The sequence below is a fragment of the Gallus gallus genome, chromosome 4, assembly GCF_016699485.2.
Source record: "Gallus gallus isolate bGalGal1 chromosome 4, bGalGal1.mat.broiler.GRCg7b, whole genome shotgun sequence".
Taxonomy (NCBI): Eukaryota; Metazoa; Chordata; class Aves; order Galliformes; family Phasianidae; genus Gallus; species Gallus gallus.
Window position 1 is genome coordinate 19,318,624 of NC_052535.1, and position 17,172 is coordinate 19,335,795.

General features: G+C 37.7%; 1 protein-coding gene across 30 annotated transcripts in view; it reads left to right on the forward strand.

Moving 5' to 3' along the window:
- TRIM2 (tripartite motif containing 2) overlaps positions 1-17,172 on the forward strand; it is a 120,966-nt gene that overhangs the window by 99,192 nt on the left and 4,602 nt on the right. For 25 of the 30 annotated variants that reach the window (XM_046939804.1, XM_046939805.1, XM_040698641.2 and 22 more), the window contains 5 exons: positions 4,486-4,589; positions 5,871-6,038; positions 11,824-12,004; positions 13,171-13,241; positions 16,217-16,357. In XM_046939804.1, the coding sequence (XP_046795760.1) occupies positions 4,486-4,589; positions 5,871-6,038; positions 11,824-12,004; positions 13,171-13,241; positions 16,217-16,357 (665 nt within the window). The remainder of the gene's footprint in view (positions 1-4,485; positions 4,590-5,870; positions 6,039-11,823; positions 12,005-13,170; positions 13,242-16,216; positions 16,358-17,172) is intronic. The other 5 variants (XM_040698643.2, XM_040698645.2, XM_040698642.2 and 2 more) reach the window with 1 other exon arrangement.

Consider the following 17,172-nt stretch of genomic DNA (forward strand, 5'->3'; position numbering starts at 1 on the left):
GCCACGCCTTGGTACTTTTTTTCTGGCACTTTTCATGACTGGGTTCTTTGACAGTACTTAGCAGTAGTGGTGCTGTTTCCCACTTCAACTGTGTTTTCTCTTCGTTTATTTATGCCTGGGATTGACATCAGACACAGCCAGATGGAGAATTGGCTCTCTGCTGGAAAACTAGATTTTTCTTTTCCTCAGAGTGTGTTTAGTTGTCTGTTCAGCCATGTAACTGAGCATCTAAATTTAGCCCATAAATTTAATGAGTGTATCTCACTCTAATTTTAAGGGGAAAAAAAAGGACCTTTAACAGTACCTTCTGTCAGCTTCCTTACTAGATGTGAATGTCATCATCTGTGCTGTTATCGATGCTGAAAGTGAATAGAAGGCTGACTGTGAATTTACTTCATGTGAGAACTCATGAACAAGGCCTGTGTAATAATAGCTGTCATGTATTTATGCCTGATGAAGTCTGCAAATTCAAAGCAGACTTAGGGGGAGCAGAGGTGCTAGATTTAAATTTGACAAATAATAAATGTTGAGCTGTGAGTAGGTTTTAGGGAAATATTTAAACTTTCTAGAGCTCATATTTATTATTAAATTTTCTCTAAAGGCCTCTGACACTCTGTAGTGATTTGTCCTGTCTGAAAGGGATGGGGCTGTCTATAGATACGTACTGTGAGCACCTACACTGTATGTATAGTATGGCATAGTGACTATTGTAACTATACTATATGTATTGTAAGCAACTACAAAAACATAAATAGGTTCTGTGTGTAACCATCTTGAAAAAAGAGTGAATTTTTCTGACTGCAATTAGCCCCCTTGTATGCATGGTACAGAGGAATTCTAGCTACTCTGTAGGAGGAAACAGCATCTGCTCCTTCCATTCCCCTAGTTCTTTCCTTACTTTCCCAGCAAGGTCCTACCCAAGCCACGTTACAGCCTGGCTAAGGGCATTGGAGCAAGATTGGACGTGTAAGTGTAGCTGGTTGGCATTCTGAGAAAAAGCAAAGCCAGAAAACAAGGAAACAACTCCTTCATACCTGTCTGTGCAGCTTGTATGTTGATCTTTCCATACTGTTCAGTTCTATCCTTTTTTCAATATAACATGGAGAACAGACCCAGAGAATTGTTTGATGGTGTAGGTAGGAAAGAAATGGTAGTTATACAATATGCTATGGGTACTGCATCCTCTCAAATCTCCCATTAATCTCTAATCTTTCTGCAGGATTTTTGTGTCTTTGAAGACAATCCCTTTCTGCTGAGAGGGGTAGTGTGCTGCTTCTGTTTTAGGAAGCTGGTAAGTCTAGTTTAGCAAGCAGGGAGATTATTAGTCATATCAGCAAAATTTAGAAAGCAAAACCACTTCTATTACCATGAATATAAAAAATGTATATTGTTCAACAGGTTCATCCAGATGGCCAGCACTTACAAAGCAAACTTAGTTGTGTGATATAATTTTTTAACATTTCCTGTGATTTTAATAGGTTTTTTGATTTTTTTTTCTTCCTGATGAGATTCAATCTGGCCTGTACTGTGCAAGAAGACCGAAACTGTGAAGCGTTCTGGTTGTGCTGCATAGTCTTGAGTTGAAAATGACTGCTCTTTTGTTGAAATCATATCTTCAAAGCTAAATGAATTGGTTTGTGCAGGGTAAACTGAATAATACCCATAGGAATTACATAGGGATAAATCTAAGATGATTGTTTATTTAGAGAGCTTTTTACAAAAATAGTATAAAAGGAACTATTCCACAGCATTCCTAATGGCTCTGCTTGGCCTGACCTTTTGAGAACCCTGCTCTCCCAGTCCCATACAACTTGCTGCAGAAGTTGGAGTAAAATGTCTTTTGTTATTCCATTTTTTCTAAACAGTAGCTCAGAACAAGAGAGAGACAAGGCGGGGTGAAGACAAATACAAAAGATTCAGGCTTTCATCTCCATGCCAGGCTGCTTGGGGAGCCCTGCAACACTGCAGACCCTAATTAGATCCCCAAGTCGTCCTCTATCCCCAGCCCTGTGCATATGAAATGTCTCACCGGGCTGAGGAGGAATGGGTGATTGTCCAGAGAATAGAGGACAAAGCATTGGTTGCCTTGATACAGAAGGGAGGTATCTTGCAGTAAAAGATAGCAGTGTCTCTCTCAGGCGGGTGTGTTTATAAGGAGGTAATTGCTTAAGAGGGAGGAGCTGTCATCCTTTGTTATTACAGACATGGTTACAGGATCCTGCTTTTCTGGAGTGCTTGCATACCACAAGATTTCCTCTCACATAAGCTACTGGCATAGTGAGTTATTCAAATCAGAAAGTTCAAAGTTACCTGTTTTCTTCCTGAACTTAACTTAGGACATCAGGTGTGTTTCAATGACCTCAGCTTTCTTCAGAGAAATTTGTCCCCTTCTGGAAGGGACTGTATAGAGGCCTGTGTGCAGATTAGGACCTGTCATGGTCATGGGTTTAATAACTGCAGAGTGATGTTTACAAGAATACTGTGCATGGAGCTGATTTTCATTTGCACACTGTTAATGAATGTTCCAAAATTTACTGTAAAATGTGACTATGGCATTCCTGGGTGATATCTTCTTTTTCTTCTTTTTTTTTTTTCTTTTTTTTTTTTTTCTTTGTTCTTTTCCTTTGGTGTATATTGGTGAAGTACCAGTGAAGAAAACTCTGGGCATCTCTTTATGTAGGTCACTCTTATCATTAAAAAATGAATATTTTTCTGAGGAGAAAGAGCATACATTCCAAAATGGTTGTGCTAGTTGGTTCCAGATGCTGTAGCTTATGCTTCCTCTTTTCTAACAAATATTTTTCTTTTTCTCTCAGTAGTATGAGGAATGCTTCTCACTTTCATCCCTTGTCTTTGACTAAAAGGCAAAAAGGAAACTCACCATTAGCATATGGTGGAAAGAAAAATAGCTGCATGCATCCTTCAGGCACTGCTCAATAAAAGAATACACAGAAATGGCTCAAGTTTGGGCAATATAATTGGTGTGTAACTCGCTACTTGCTTAACATGTAGTTTCTCCTTGCACTACAAAACTGAGAAGTGTTTGCTGAGAAAGAGTGCAGAGTTCAGGAAAATAAGTCTTGAAACATTGAAAAGTTCTCAGCACCAAGTGCCAAGGAGTTAAAAGTTGTTTATAGCCAGTGACAGGAAATATGCATCCCACACCCATCACTACATCAGAAAGAAGGATTTTTCAGAGCATGTGCATCCCTAATGAAAATTAGGTACAAATTAGAGCTAATTAATGTCATATATTGGGGATCAATATATATATCAGTCAGAGCAGTTTTAATAATTGGACTCCAGGATATTTGGACTAAAATAAAGTACAAGCTTTTCAGTTGAAACCATATATTGAAACCAATTAATGTCTGATACACAGATGGTGAATTCTTCTAAAAATACTTAACCAGGGAAAAATAGCTGTGCGCAAGCCTCAGAATGTTCATTATCGTCATCATGCTTATAGTTTTTTTTTTTTTTTAATTCATTCATTATTAATAATTTTGTGGTTCAAGATTGTAACTTCAAGCTCGTCTAAAGACCCCTGAGCCTTCTTTATGAACACAGCAGGAATTTGAATAATGTGCTCTAGGTGCAGTTTGGACCAGGCACTTCAGTGCTGACCTTTTAAACACATCATTTTGCTTTGTGACTCTCCTCAGATTGTCCCAGAACTAACACCTAAGTAATAAGGCACTTAAACTTAATGAACTTTTGTGAACACCTGACTTTTTGTAGGTCCTTATCCAATTAGTCCCCTTGGTACTACATAAATCTCTATTGCATTTGTCCTGGATAAAAATGAGACTTGTGTGTATATATTGCTTCATAAGAACCATCAAAGGTCTCTGCAGAAAGATTCAGTCATCAGAGGTTGGTCTTCATTGGCATCAAGTCCTAGTCATTCAAAAACAGTTTTTCATCCTGGTTTTCTAAGCAAACTTTTGCAGACTGAATGAAAACTGTGTGGCAAACCTCCCTGTCTTGAAAAAGCCTTGTCCAAAGCAATCACATCTTTTTCCTCAATTTCTTGACTTCACAGAAGAGATTTAGAAATTGTACCAAACACTTGCCATCCATCCAGGTTCTTGGCTTTGTCTCTGTCTGTATGTTCCCACAGTACTGCCTCTTTTATCACCTTCTCACCTGAACAAAAATCCATACTTAGAAAAAAAGTCCAGAGCTTTTGAAGAAAACATTTTACTTCTCTATCAAGAAGCAAATTGTGAAGGCACTTTGTTTTGTGAAGGCCAAAGTAATTCCTCTGTTGGGGGTTAAATGGCATACGTGCTAAATAGTAAGAACAATCTCTTGTACTTAGAATTGGGATCTGTTACTGAGATGGTTCTGTATCAGTCATAAGAACTCTTGAATATAGGCATCCACAGATCAAGGACATAATAAATACCTGTACGGGCTTTTAGTTCCTAACTTACTTATATACTATCTAGCCTGATTTATGTGCTTTGTGTTCAATTTTAGGCACCAAAGGAAGAAACAAAGGGGAATTTACAAATCTTCAAGGTGTAGCTGCATCTACAAATGGAAAAATATTAATAGCAGACAGCAACAACCAGTGTGTACAGGTATGAGGTTATGCCACTGTCAAGTATTTTTCTGTTTTTTTTTTTCCTATACCTTTGCCTTATTTGTATTCAGATTTTGTACAACACAATGCCAGAATGCCCTACCTGCTTATCATCTATTATTCCATCCTCTTGACTTGTAGCTATCTTCTTTAGATCTACACTGTATCAAACATGTATGTCAGAGCTTATTTTCATTCCTTATTATGCTTGGCAGTAAATGAAGAAAGCAGACAGTGCAATAACCTGGAACAATGTCTTTTTGTAAATATTGCCTCACACTGTAAATTCACCAGTCAGTGTTTCAAAATAAATATAGGACAAGATGCCACAAATATAATTTCTTAAGTGACTACAAGTAAAAAAAAAAAAAAAAAAAAAAAAAAATCTTCAAATGACTTTTAGTCTACATAATGGATTTTTCTGTGTGATAGCATGATAAAATCATTTCTGTGTTAGGATCCCAAACACCCATGATTTCTTGGCTTTTTTTAACCTGTGTGAAAATCTATCTGTTTTCCCTTGCCCGTCATGTATTCATGTTTATTGTTTTGTTTGTTTGTTTGTTTGTTTTGTTTTACAATTAACAATTTGTCATCACTTTTTAGGCTGCCCATGTGGTAGCAATGAACAAGGCAGCGGTGTGTGACTTGTTCTTGAGTATGTCAGAAACAGAAAGTCACATGCAGTAAGAACTCATTACCAAGCCTTTTCAAAGAGATAGAGTCAAATATTCATCAGTACCCTCATATTTTGTAATTTGTGGCCCCTTCAGAAGAAGTTCAGTGACTAATTATTTGTCTCAGGGATGCAAGTAGTGGACTAATTTTTGAGTAGCTAAGGCATCTGTCAGGAGGTGCCCTGGTGCTTATTCCTAAGTCAAATGATTACATTTTAAAATACTCTTCTAGCTTCTTATCTTTTCTCTTAAAAAAAAAAACTTTGTTTTTTACTGTGGCCAAGACATTTCTACCGCAGGAATAACACCACTTTCTTTCTATAATCTAAGAGAGATATCATGAAACATAATTCCCTAATGTTTGTAAATTACTTTGAGATCATTCAAGAAACGGTGCAATGTAGGTGCTGAGAACTTATTTATTATGAAATCAGGGTCCAGGTGGAGGCCTCTTCTTAAGTTGGGCATAGTGCTTTGAAATATGGACTGTATAAAAGTACTAAACATTCCTGACTGTCTTCCTGACTACAGTGCTCATTAGTGAATTCTAAATTGTAAGCTCCATGCAGACCTAGTTTTAAAACTAATGTTTTCTGTTACAGATATTTTCCAATGATGGCCACTTCAAAAGTCGCTTTGGCATAAGAGGAAGGTCTCCTGGCCAGTTGCAGCGGCCAACAGGAGTGGCTGTGCATCCCAGTGGTGACATCATTATTGCAGATTATGACAACAAATGGGTTAGCATATTCTCATCGGATGGAAAATTTAAGGTATTAGTTACCATGTGAACTCCTCTGAGATTTCTCTGTCTTGCAAAGGAATGCAAAGTACCATTGTAGGGATTTTTGTGTGTGTCAAGAAACGGCATTGTTTGTTTGTTACTTAGTACAAACTCCATTGTTCTGATGTGTAAATGCATGACATAGCCATGTTGTATAATAAATAGGAAGTGACCTCAACTGTACTGCCTGAGCACTAGGTATTTGTCTGCTTTTCTGCAGCTTGCAGTTGAGAATAGCTAATGCAATCAAGTGCAGGTGGACTAGACAAACAAACTCATATCATTAGTAGTTTGATTATATATAAAGCTGTATGTGTATATACACACAAGACAAACAAAAACTTTTGAGAAGTCTTCAGTGACATATGGAAGGGAAATGTAAGGCATCTGACTGATGATTATGTTCTCTATTTTCTCCATGCATATCGACAAATCAAGTGCATAATTTATGTATGGTCCTGTTGTTAATGAATGCAAGAAAGGGGGAACCCAAGAGGTCAATCTGGTGCTATAGCATGGACAGGAGTATTTTATGTAGGGTGATGTGCAGTAGAAAAGCTGAAAGGCAGGAAAAGAATGACTTATTTTCAGAAAACAAGTTCTGAGTAGTGTGTGCTTATTTTCATATGAGTCTGGATGCTTTTTACAGCAGTAAAATAAAACAGCAGTTACTGTTCTACGGTAATGCTTGTAAACCTGCAGTATTTATCATGTTTGGGAGTTGGATACAATTCCAGGGAGAATTAAAGGTTACCTCCATTTGGTGCTGTTGTCTGAATGCATATTACCAAGCTGGGAGATGCATGCTGGACATAGCTCTCTCTAGCAGAGATCAGCTCACTCTGGCAAGATAAAGAACCTCCAGAGATATTTCTACCGTAGTTACATAGTTCTAGAGGCCTGTTTTGGAGAGAAACCACCTGTTTAGCATTTTCTGGCAGTCTAATGACAAAAGGTTTGGGTTCTGACCTACTTGAAGGCCATCTATTCATAGCCACACCTTTATTAGTTTTCACAAAGTGACAAATGCTGTATCAAATAGCAGGTTTTACTTGCAGAGTCCCCCATTTGAGAAAGACACTTGTACACTTTTAGAAGTACATAGACTCAAAGCTAAAATAAAACAATACTAATATGTAATGCAACTGTTAAAAAAAAAAAAAAAAAGATTTGCATTTGCAGGGATGACATGATCTTCCTTGTTGAGTAGTTTTAAAAGTGTAGGGCTACACAGGAAAATCTTGGCTTTGGCTGAAGACATCAAAACAAAGCCAAACAAAGACGTAGTTATTCAAGAATCCAAATACTCTGAGTAGTCCAAGTGTGGTATAAATAATTATTAACCTATTTAATGTGGACTGCCTTGATCTACACATGGAGGAGGGAGGGCTCGTTCTCCTTCCTTCTCCAGCTAGGCTGTAAATCCTACATTGCAGATGGTGTCAGCTCTGGAGGAAACAGCCACAGCTCTGGAGGAGCCAACTCCCTGTGTCCAACTGGGAGTCAAAGTATTGGGGGGGGGGGAAGAATTAAAAAGAATTAAGATAGTTCCTCTAACACGGAGCCTAGCTTTGGTTTTAGTTAATGTTTTTTTTTGTTAGACTGCACTAGCTGTGTAAAGTCAGCAATGTTTGTGCAGGTAATGCATTGGACTTAATAGTTTTTGAGACTAGACTGATTAAATAAGAGATGAAACATTAATGATAGAAAATACTACTTTTATATTTCATGCAACAGATAGTATTTATCAGAAAAAAAAATATGAGAATATTTGTGGATGCATCTTTTACATAGAAGGAAGGTTGAAGCACAGGACATATATAACAAGTCTAGCCTATGGAAATCTGGGAAAAACAACATACAAGGGCTCTGATTAAACTAGGCAATGCTTGCTAGAATGCACAGATACACAGGGATAACAGTGTTTCACTTCAAAGGATAGTGCCCACAAGGCATTGTATAACATTTGAGATATTGACGGTCTGCTAGTTGTTAACTAAGCATTATCGGGGGTCTATTTTGAACTTATTCTAACTATTTTAGTTGTTGTCTCCTTTCTTTATCTACTCTCCTTTAGCTTCACGGCTGTTTAATACTCGTGAGCCAGAAAGCAAATTTCTCCTGGAGCCAAGCCCAGGCATCTCCCTATTAACAGAACTGGGCCGACTCACTCCAGCAGCCTCTGCCAAGTGGAAAAGTGTCACCTTCCTCAGTAGCTGGTAGCAACAGAGGCAGAGCTCTGTTTTCTCAAAGCTGTGAAGCTGGCATAATTCAGAGCTTGGAAAACCTTAAGCAAAGGTTGCACCAAAACATGAGTCTCTTAAAATGAAAGGCTGCAGTATTGTCTGCACAATGAAGCATCATACAGGGTCTTAGAACTGGAGATTCTGTTTCTGGTTTATGTGATGGGTCTCACAGGTGACTACTGATATTTCATTTAATTTCCCAGTGCTTTATTTTCCTCATCTATAAAAGCTGGATAACAGTGCTGTCTTCCTCTGTAAATTACTTTCAAATAACCTAAGAAAACTGTTACAGAAGATGTATTAATTGCTAGGCTAAAAAGAGAACTGAAGCAGCAGTATCAGCCTCTGTGCCAGTGTTGTTCAAACCTAGTGAAGGAAGTGGAGACAAGGGACACAAGAACAAATTGTGGTCCACTGAGAAGAGGATTATTTTCTTTCAGGTCTTCAGACTTTCTTAGACAACACCTAAGACTGCCTGTTGTTAGCCAGAGTTGTAAGTTGAATAAAGACATCAAATTATGACAGCTGGGAAAAGATGGAGGGAAATATTTTATCTAACAGAGTTTTATTTTCTTGTCTTATTAAAAGGGTTAAGAATGGAACTGCTTGAAGCTAGCTGCATGTTTAGATAGAAATAGTTCTGTGTGGAGTGTGATAAATGGTCACAGTTCAATTAAGACAATCATACAAATGATAAATCCATTTATTGTGTGACACCACAATGCATGATGATGGTTCTATCTCCATGTTAGGGAAGTTCCGAAATGGGAAAAGAAGGTATATTTCAAATCTGTAAATTAGTTTCTGACAATTGTGAGCCTCTCTGACAGCAACAAGATTGGTGGAGTTGAACTTAAATCCCTAACACACCTGCTATTGCAGTCTGTATAATTTGTCTTTTTTTTTTTTTTTTTTAAACTCTAGGAATATCTCACAAGAGATTACTTTCCATTCTAGTAGTGTGGCTTTATAAACATATATTTGAAAACCAATCTGAATTCATAAAAGCCTATAAAACACGAACAAAGCATCAATTATTTGTACTAAAGATTCAGATGGTTCATTCTACTTTATTCATTTCTAATGCCACAAAAGTCTGAAAATACTTCCATTCATATACTTAAGAGCAGTGACTGGGTTTCATAATGCTCTGTTTTAAATAATCAAACCTACAATTCTAAGAAACCTGAAATAAAAATACACAAAGCATATGTTCAACCAGACCCAGTGATATGTCATCAGTGTATTTTCATCTAAACTGGAAACAGAGATTCTTAGTAAAAAGAAGACCTTCAGACTCTAGCTGGGCATAATTTATTGCTTACTGCAAATTATACTGTGAATCCTGTCCCAAGAATAGTAATTTTTATTACTCTTCTCAGCACTGAGTATCCATTAATGCAGTATGTGATTTATTCACTTTTTTTTTCCTCTCATATATTTATATGATCAGAAGTACACTGTACTCATGAGTCTGAGACATTTTTTCCTAGGAATCCTGGAAGGATTCCTGGTAATCCTGGCAAGAAGGTGGTGCAGTGCACAGGCAGACAAACACTCAGGCATCCCTGAGGAAAGAAGGGAATATTTTATTTAATCATTCCAAAGGAAATAAATCTACTTATTTGCATTTGATTTATGTTGTTGCTGCTTTGTTGTTATGCAAACCTGAATGCATTTTGTAGATTTGCTCATATCTTTCCCTTGATGATCACCAAGTCATTTTTAATAGTTTTTTTTCCTGGGGTTATTTTAGTGTGTTATAATTAGGTGTTCATTGTCAAAATATTGAGCAATTTAAGAGAGCATATGTATCTGCACATAAAACAGACATATGATTGTTGCACTTTGGCTATGCATAGTCTTGAAGCTGCAAGATTTACTCCCTGGAGTTTTCTTTGAGACTGAAAGAGACTGTGTAATAATGCTGTTGACTTCATACTAGACAGCCTCAAGTTATCTCCATTTCTTTATTTTGAGATGGCTCCTGCTTTTATCAACCCCACCCATGAGAATGTACTGTGGAATAGGAGCATGGGATTTCCTAAGGATAATTGAACTCCTTTAAATACTCATGTGGTTGTTTGCTTTAAAAACATTTGGAAACTGAACAAAATGAATTAGGTAGTGGATCTTCACCATGCTATGTAATCTGTCCTGCCTTGATATTCAGGGACTAACACAGCTTTAGCCACTCACATAGACTGCTTAAGGATGGAATGGCCCACTGGGTCCATCAGGCCCAGCCCCAGCTCCAGCAGGGAAACCCATAGCAGGTGCCCAGGCATATGTCTGGGCAGCTTTGGGAGATCTCCAAGGAGGAGACTCCACAGCCCACAGCCCCTCTGGGCAGCCTGTGCCAGGGCTCTGGCAGCTGCATGACACAGAAGTGCAGCCTGACGTTCAGAGGGAACCTCATATTCCAGTTGGTGCCCATTGTTTCTTGCCCTGACACTGGGGACAACTGAAAAGAGCCTGACTCTCTCCTCTTTGAAACAGAATACAGCAAGTGTGACCTTACCAGTGCTGGATAGAGAGGAAAATTCCTCACCACTTGCACCAGGTAAGGGAGAGAGGCAGAGAAGGCATTGATGTGTCTCACCCTGTAAAAGCAATGCAGTGAAAAGTGGTATTTTCATAAAGAAGATGAATACTTTTGTGTCTGTTTAATTAAAATTAAATTGGAAACAGAAAATTATGTCATCCATCAAAGAGATGGAAGCAATTTTGTAGGATATCTCTGAAAAATTACTGCAGGATCTGGAAGCTCTGGGATCCGTAGTTTCAATACAGTGTGTTCAGTGGACTGCCTATCCAGAACCATAAAAAAGCTCACATGAGACCTGACTTTTGAAGCCAAGTGGGTAACTGTTCCCAAATTTTTCCATCATTTAAGCTGCCCCCACTGTGCTCCTCTGGAAGGAGAGGTGCTGACTGTGGCTTCTTTTAGCTTTTCTTGTGCTCAGAAGAGACACCTAATGTTCACCAGTTCTGCTGTAGCTACAGCTTTTCAGTCAGATGCCATCTGCAGATTGAGGAAAATCATCTGTTTACCATCTCCATCCTGCACATTTTTACCACACTGAGCATAGTAATAGCTGCAAGACTTTTTGTAATGTATTGATTTCTGTGAATCATGTCTGTTACAAGCCCATTTTCCCAGTGTAGTGAGTGAAAGGGTACAAGAGATCTTCCTTGTGTGTCAGCCTACCCTATCAGTATGCTAGTATTGACTAAGTAGCCATTTGTTTGGATTCATTTTGTCATATGTTTGGATTCAGTTGATGAGGTAGCAAATTTTCCACTCTAGAAAGGACATGCAGAAAATAGTATTTCTTTTCAGCTGAAGATGAAATGAAAAAGTACACAATATGAGCTGATAAAACAATCACTTCCCCCTGGCAATCTTTTGATGACAAAAATTTCTCTTCATGCCACTCTAAGCCTGTAAAACAAGACAGCTTTGAACTGTACTAACTTATTTCTATCACATGAATGTGTTTTTCTGTTCTATGTCTAATGTTCTAGGCCAAAATTGGATCTGGAAAACTCATGGGCCCAAAAGGCATTTCTGTGGATCGCAATGGACACATCATTGTAGTGGATAATAAAGCTTGCTGTGTGTTCATCTTTCAGCCAAATGGGAAAATAGTCACAAGGTTCGGTAGCCGAGGGAACGGTGACAAGCAGTTTGCAGGTACACTTGATGGTAATATGTAAACCTCCTCTTCTTGACTCTTCTGCTTACATTTGCATGATATCTGAGCATGTTGAAGATGCTATACCCTACTCATTATTTTTTTCTGAGAGGCGAAAGTTCTACTAAGCATACAGCTTGTCTTTGCTTCACCATTTGTTTAATTGGCCAGGAAGTCCACAGCTATGTTCTGCAAATGTAGGTGTAACTATCTTGTCTTATCTAGCTTTCTGTGGCTGGAAGTGTTTCAGATCGGTGATTCATGGAAGACAGACCTTAACTAGCATTTTATAAATGCTTTGTAATGCTGACACTAAGCTGTTAATTATAGTCAACTCAGACACCATGCTTTGTGTCTCCAGTGATCAGATACACATTAACTCATGCCCCAGGTAGTATCTTACCATTACAAAATGGGCGTAATGGGACAGTGTTAAGACTGAGATCAGGAAGACTCAGATATGCAAATGGAAAATGCCAGTCTGGGGAAGCTGCCACTTATATATTGAACTGTGTGTATGCTACATGGAACAGGTGAATTGTCATTACTTGAATGTTTTCAGTGTAAAGGTCTTCATCCTGTTTATACTTTGTACTGATGAACTGAGAGAATTGAAACTGAGTTTTTATTTGCTTAATAACTTAAAATGGTACCAAATATTTTTATTCAGGTGCTTTCCTGTTTTCAGGTTTGTTTCTTACTCATTTTTGTGTACACAGTTCAACACACAGAACAAAAATGCACTTTTTTCCCCTGACAATATTTTTTAAGTAACTTTTGCATTTATCCTAAGCTTGTTTGCTTGAACGCTTGTAAGAAGTGATCAAATAAAGCATGGAAGATTTCATTTAGACTTTACTTTTTGAGGACTATTGTCATTATATAAACAACTTTATTCCAAAGCACTATACATTTTCTCTAGTTAATCAACATATAAATATCTGCATAGTCATACATCTATAAAGGGAATAAATAGTGCTTATTGATAACACTAGGTGACAAATGGTTGAAAATAATGGTTTATTTACAAAAAGGCATGCTCAACTTTTTAAAGCAGGAAATGAAATTAAAAGTAGTTTGAAATTGATTGTCCCTTTTTGACAGAAGTCAAACAGTGGTATTTTCATTTAGTGGCATTGTTATTTCTATTATGATTCTTTCTTCTTCTGTATTGCAGGTCCTCATTTTGCAGCTGTAAACAGCAACAATGAAATTATTGTTACAGATTTTCATAACCATTCTGTCAAGGTACAATTAGTAATAGCAATTTTGGAAGCTTTTTATTTTTATTTCCTGGGGAAAATGAAGTATTGTTAAAAACATAGAGACCGTTCTTTCTAAGTGTGAGGCCCAATTAAAAGACTCATAGATCTTTGTGTGCACTATATTTAATAGAGACATGAGTTGCTTTTGATTTCAATATTACGTTCTATAGTTTAGTTGCTTAATATGCATACGTTATGCCTGAGATAAATAATATCACTTTAGTTATTTTAATTGCCTGAAAAATCTTTTACTTATCAGTCTTTTGATATTTTAGATAACTGATAACTTCTTTTGAGTTTCCCATTAAAATCTTCCCATGATTCTAGTTGAATATGAGTACAGCAAACTGAAGATAACTGACAGACTTTATTCCATATTTGTAAGCTTTATTATTAATGGATCCTTTTATGATCTGATAGTCTTAACTGTGTAAGACAAACCATGAGTTTTCATCCACTATAATCCTGCACAGGCAGAACTGTCCACTGACCATTAGACCAATGGGAAATCCTGATTTGTGGCCTATTAAGCAGTTGTGGTAAGATAGGTGGTAGATCTGTTTGTCCCAGTAATAAACCAGAGCAAGGATTTATGTTGAGATGTCACGTGCTGGAAAACATGAATCAAGGAGTTGCAGGCCATTTCAGAAATTAGTCACCTGTTTGTTTTCAGGCCATGCCACTCCCTTTCAGCCCTTTCTGTATTCTTTTTACCCTCCCTCACCATGAAGCACCACAAGAGCAACAGATTTTCACCTAACGACCGCCTATTTGAATTGAACACACAGATGTACCCTTGGTTCAGTTAACCAATGTTTGTAACTTAAATGATATATCTTACGTATTTACCTGAAACATGAAATTTCTGTGTGCAATTCTGGTGAGTGTAAACAACCCAATGACCTTAGTGGTGCTGAATCATCACGCTTCTGAGTAGGGACCTTGTTTTGTTATGGTTTTGGAAAAGAGGAAATGCTTTTTAGGGAGGAAATGGCAACTCGTGTTTTGGATTACTGCAGAAAGACCAAGGCTGCTGCAGGAGCCCCAAAGCAGACTGTTTAGGTGGTTTAGCAGCAGGTCTATGTCTCCATAAATTACCTCCCCAGCAGCAAAGCTTATTGCAGTAACAAGAATGCCTGGAGAGTGTTAAGAAGGGCTAGCTACGAGGAACAAAAGCATACAAAGAGATGTTAGAAGTGTGGCATCTTAGCAAATTAAACAAATTATATTGCTAATGAGAACAGAGTCTGTCTGTGTCTGGTGTGACTCAATGGAATAAAAATGTTATTTGTTGCAATTTGGTACTAACTGGAAAAGATTCTTATTTTTGTAGCGTTCTGTAAATCTGTGCAGATAACTGTTGACACTTTGGAGAGTTATGTATAAACTAGGTGAAGCTGTCCTTTTTGGTTAGATAGTAAAGGAAAGAGCAGAGAGTAAACTTTGTTTCAAATAGTAAATACATTTATGACTAAATAATTTTCACTCTTATGGCTCTCAACTTCTTCCTGCCACCAGTGTCTTGAGTTATACATCTTCATTCTGCAAAACGTTTTCTTCCTTCTGCCGCTAACCTTCAGGCATTTTCCTCACTTCAGGCATCTTCTGCAGAAAATCCTACTCCATATAGGCTCCTCTCCTTCTGTCACTGACCATCCCCATTTTAACGCAGGAAAAGAGCAAAATATCTTTGCCTGTTTTGTTGTTGTTGTTGTTGTTTGTTTGTTTGTTCCTTTGTTTGTTTTGTTTGTTTGTTTTTGTTTTTCCTGATTAGTTGATCCTTCCTACTATTTTTTGTCATCTGAGCTAAAATTGATTTTCACTTCAAAACACTTTCTGTCTGTCCATTGTGGGTGCTAGAGAATAGGATGGTTTTCTTACCTCTCTCACCTTCTTAGTACTTGTCAGGTTTTTGTATTTTCCTGCTTAGGCCACAGCTGGTCCCTTAAGAACACTGTTGGACCTTGTGGCAGAGCTGGGTCTGGGTCTGGGTCTGGTACAGACCTACTTAAATGGAGATGGCTATAAAGCCATGAAAATGAAACATCTTTTGTCTCACTTAGTCCTGTTGGTGCATCAAGGTTCTGGCAGAATAGTCGTTGATCTGTTCCATCTTTCTGCTGTCTAAAACTGTTATTTACCGTCACAGGTAATACAGTTGCTGAGCTGTCTGTACAGAGGGCACTGTCCTGTGATTCTTAGTACTTGTTAGCTTATGAAAGTCAAAGAACAGTGCATCTATTCTGTCAGGGCTCACTGCAGTGTCATATCAGCACTTTGGTCTTAATTCAGGATGCACAGCTGTAGAGGGGGTCCTGGGACCTAAGCACTGCATGGCGTAGAGAAGCAGGAGGGAAAGACAGGCACCTTTTCTCCCATCTTCATTCTGAGGCTTTTACTATAGGGAAGATACAAGACTGGAGACCAGTATTTGCACTTGTCTCTTTTTCAGACTTTACAAATATTTTGCTTTTTAAATTATAGAAATGCTGCTAATTTTGCTGAACTTGCTTTAAGAATATAGGCTGGTGCTGGTATTGCCAGTGAGTTCTCTGTTCTTTTTTTCATTGTCTGATTTCACCCTGTATTCACAACTCAAATTTTCATTAAATTTCAATCAAGCAAACACACTGAAATGCAAACTTACCAGCTATTTGAAAAGGCACATCTAAATGACCCTTGCTACAAGCATTTTTGCCTTTGTAAATATGTTTGCCTTATGTAAATATATAATTCTGCTAAGTATTTCTGAAACAAGAAAGGTAAAAATGAGAACTATAAATGCCCATGCTGAGAAAGGGCAGGGAGGGGAATAGAGAGGGGGAAATAGTGCTGGATGTGGGGGAATGTTACTGGTAGATCTCCAGTTCCCAGTTTTATTAATAGGTGAACTGGTAGTAATAGATTAGTAATATTTGATGTGATGCCATAGTCAAGCTTTTGTTTTAACCCCTATAGGTATTTAACCAGGAGGGAGAATTCATACTGAAGTTTGGATCGAATGGAGAAGGAAATGGACAGTTTAATGCACCAACTGGTGTTGCTGTAGACTCTAATGGAAATATTATTGTAGCAGATTGGGGAAACAGCCGAATACAGGTAGAGATTTGTGTATTTCAAAGGTGCTTGATTAGGAAAAGTAATGGATTGATAACTGGTTGATCAGTAATGCCTTCAGGCTTCTCAAGAAACAGGATAGCTGCATTAGAAGTGATGTGTAGCCTTTTGCATACCTCACTGCTGGTCTGTCCACTTTTAAAGTGGTGGTGTCAGACTGTGGAGTTTCCAGTGTGAGCACTGGATGGTTATTGTGATCAAGATTCTTGTCTCCAAGTAGCTTCCTAAAAGCAATTTGATGACTTTAGAGACTTACAAAGCTTTACTGAGATAACAGTGATTTTTAATAATCACCATAATAGGAGATTGTTAATGTGGTGGAAAATATGAAAAAGCAAGAAGTTGTACAGCCCTTGAGGCAAATGTGGCAGATTTTTAGAATCTTTTTTGAATGTTGCAAAAATAATCTGCTTTTATATTGAGAGTTGCGCTCTTTTTATCTTTTGGATGCTAATCATGGTCCTTTCTTACTTGCAAAATAATAATAATAATAATAATCTAGTAAATAATGAAGCATATGCATTAGTTTCATTGAGTATAAAAATGAGGGAGCTGCTCATCAGTTGTTCTCAGGAAGCACTGACAACAATGCAAACAAATTCCTGGTTTTCTCTCTGGGTGGGAACTTAAGAGTTGTTCTAGACACAGCAGTAAAATTTGTTAGGAAAACAAGGTGTTGGTCAAGTTCCCAATTGAGTCTGATTTATATTAGCTGGTTATTTTTTTTTTTACCTCACTGAGTATCAAATTCTTTCCAAAGATCCTGGTAGCCTTGATTACGTCTTTTTAGCAAGAAA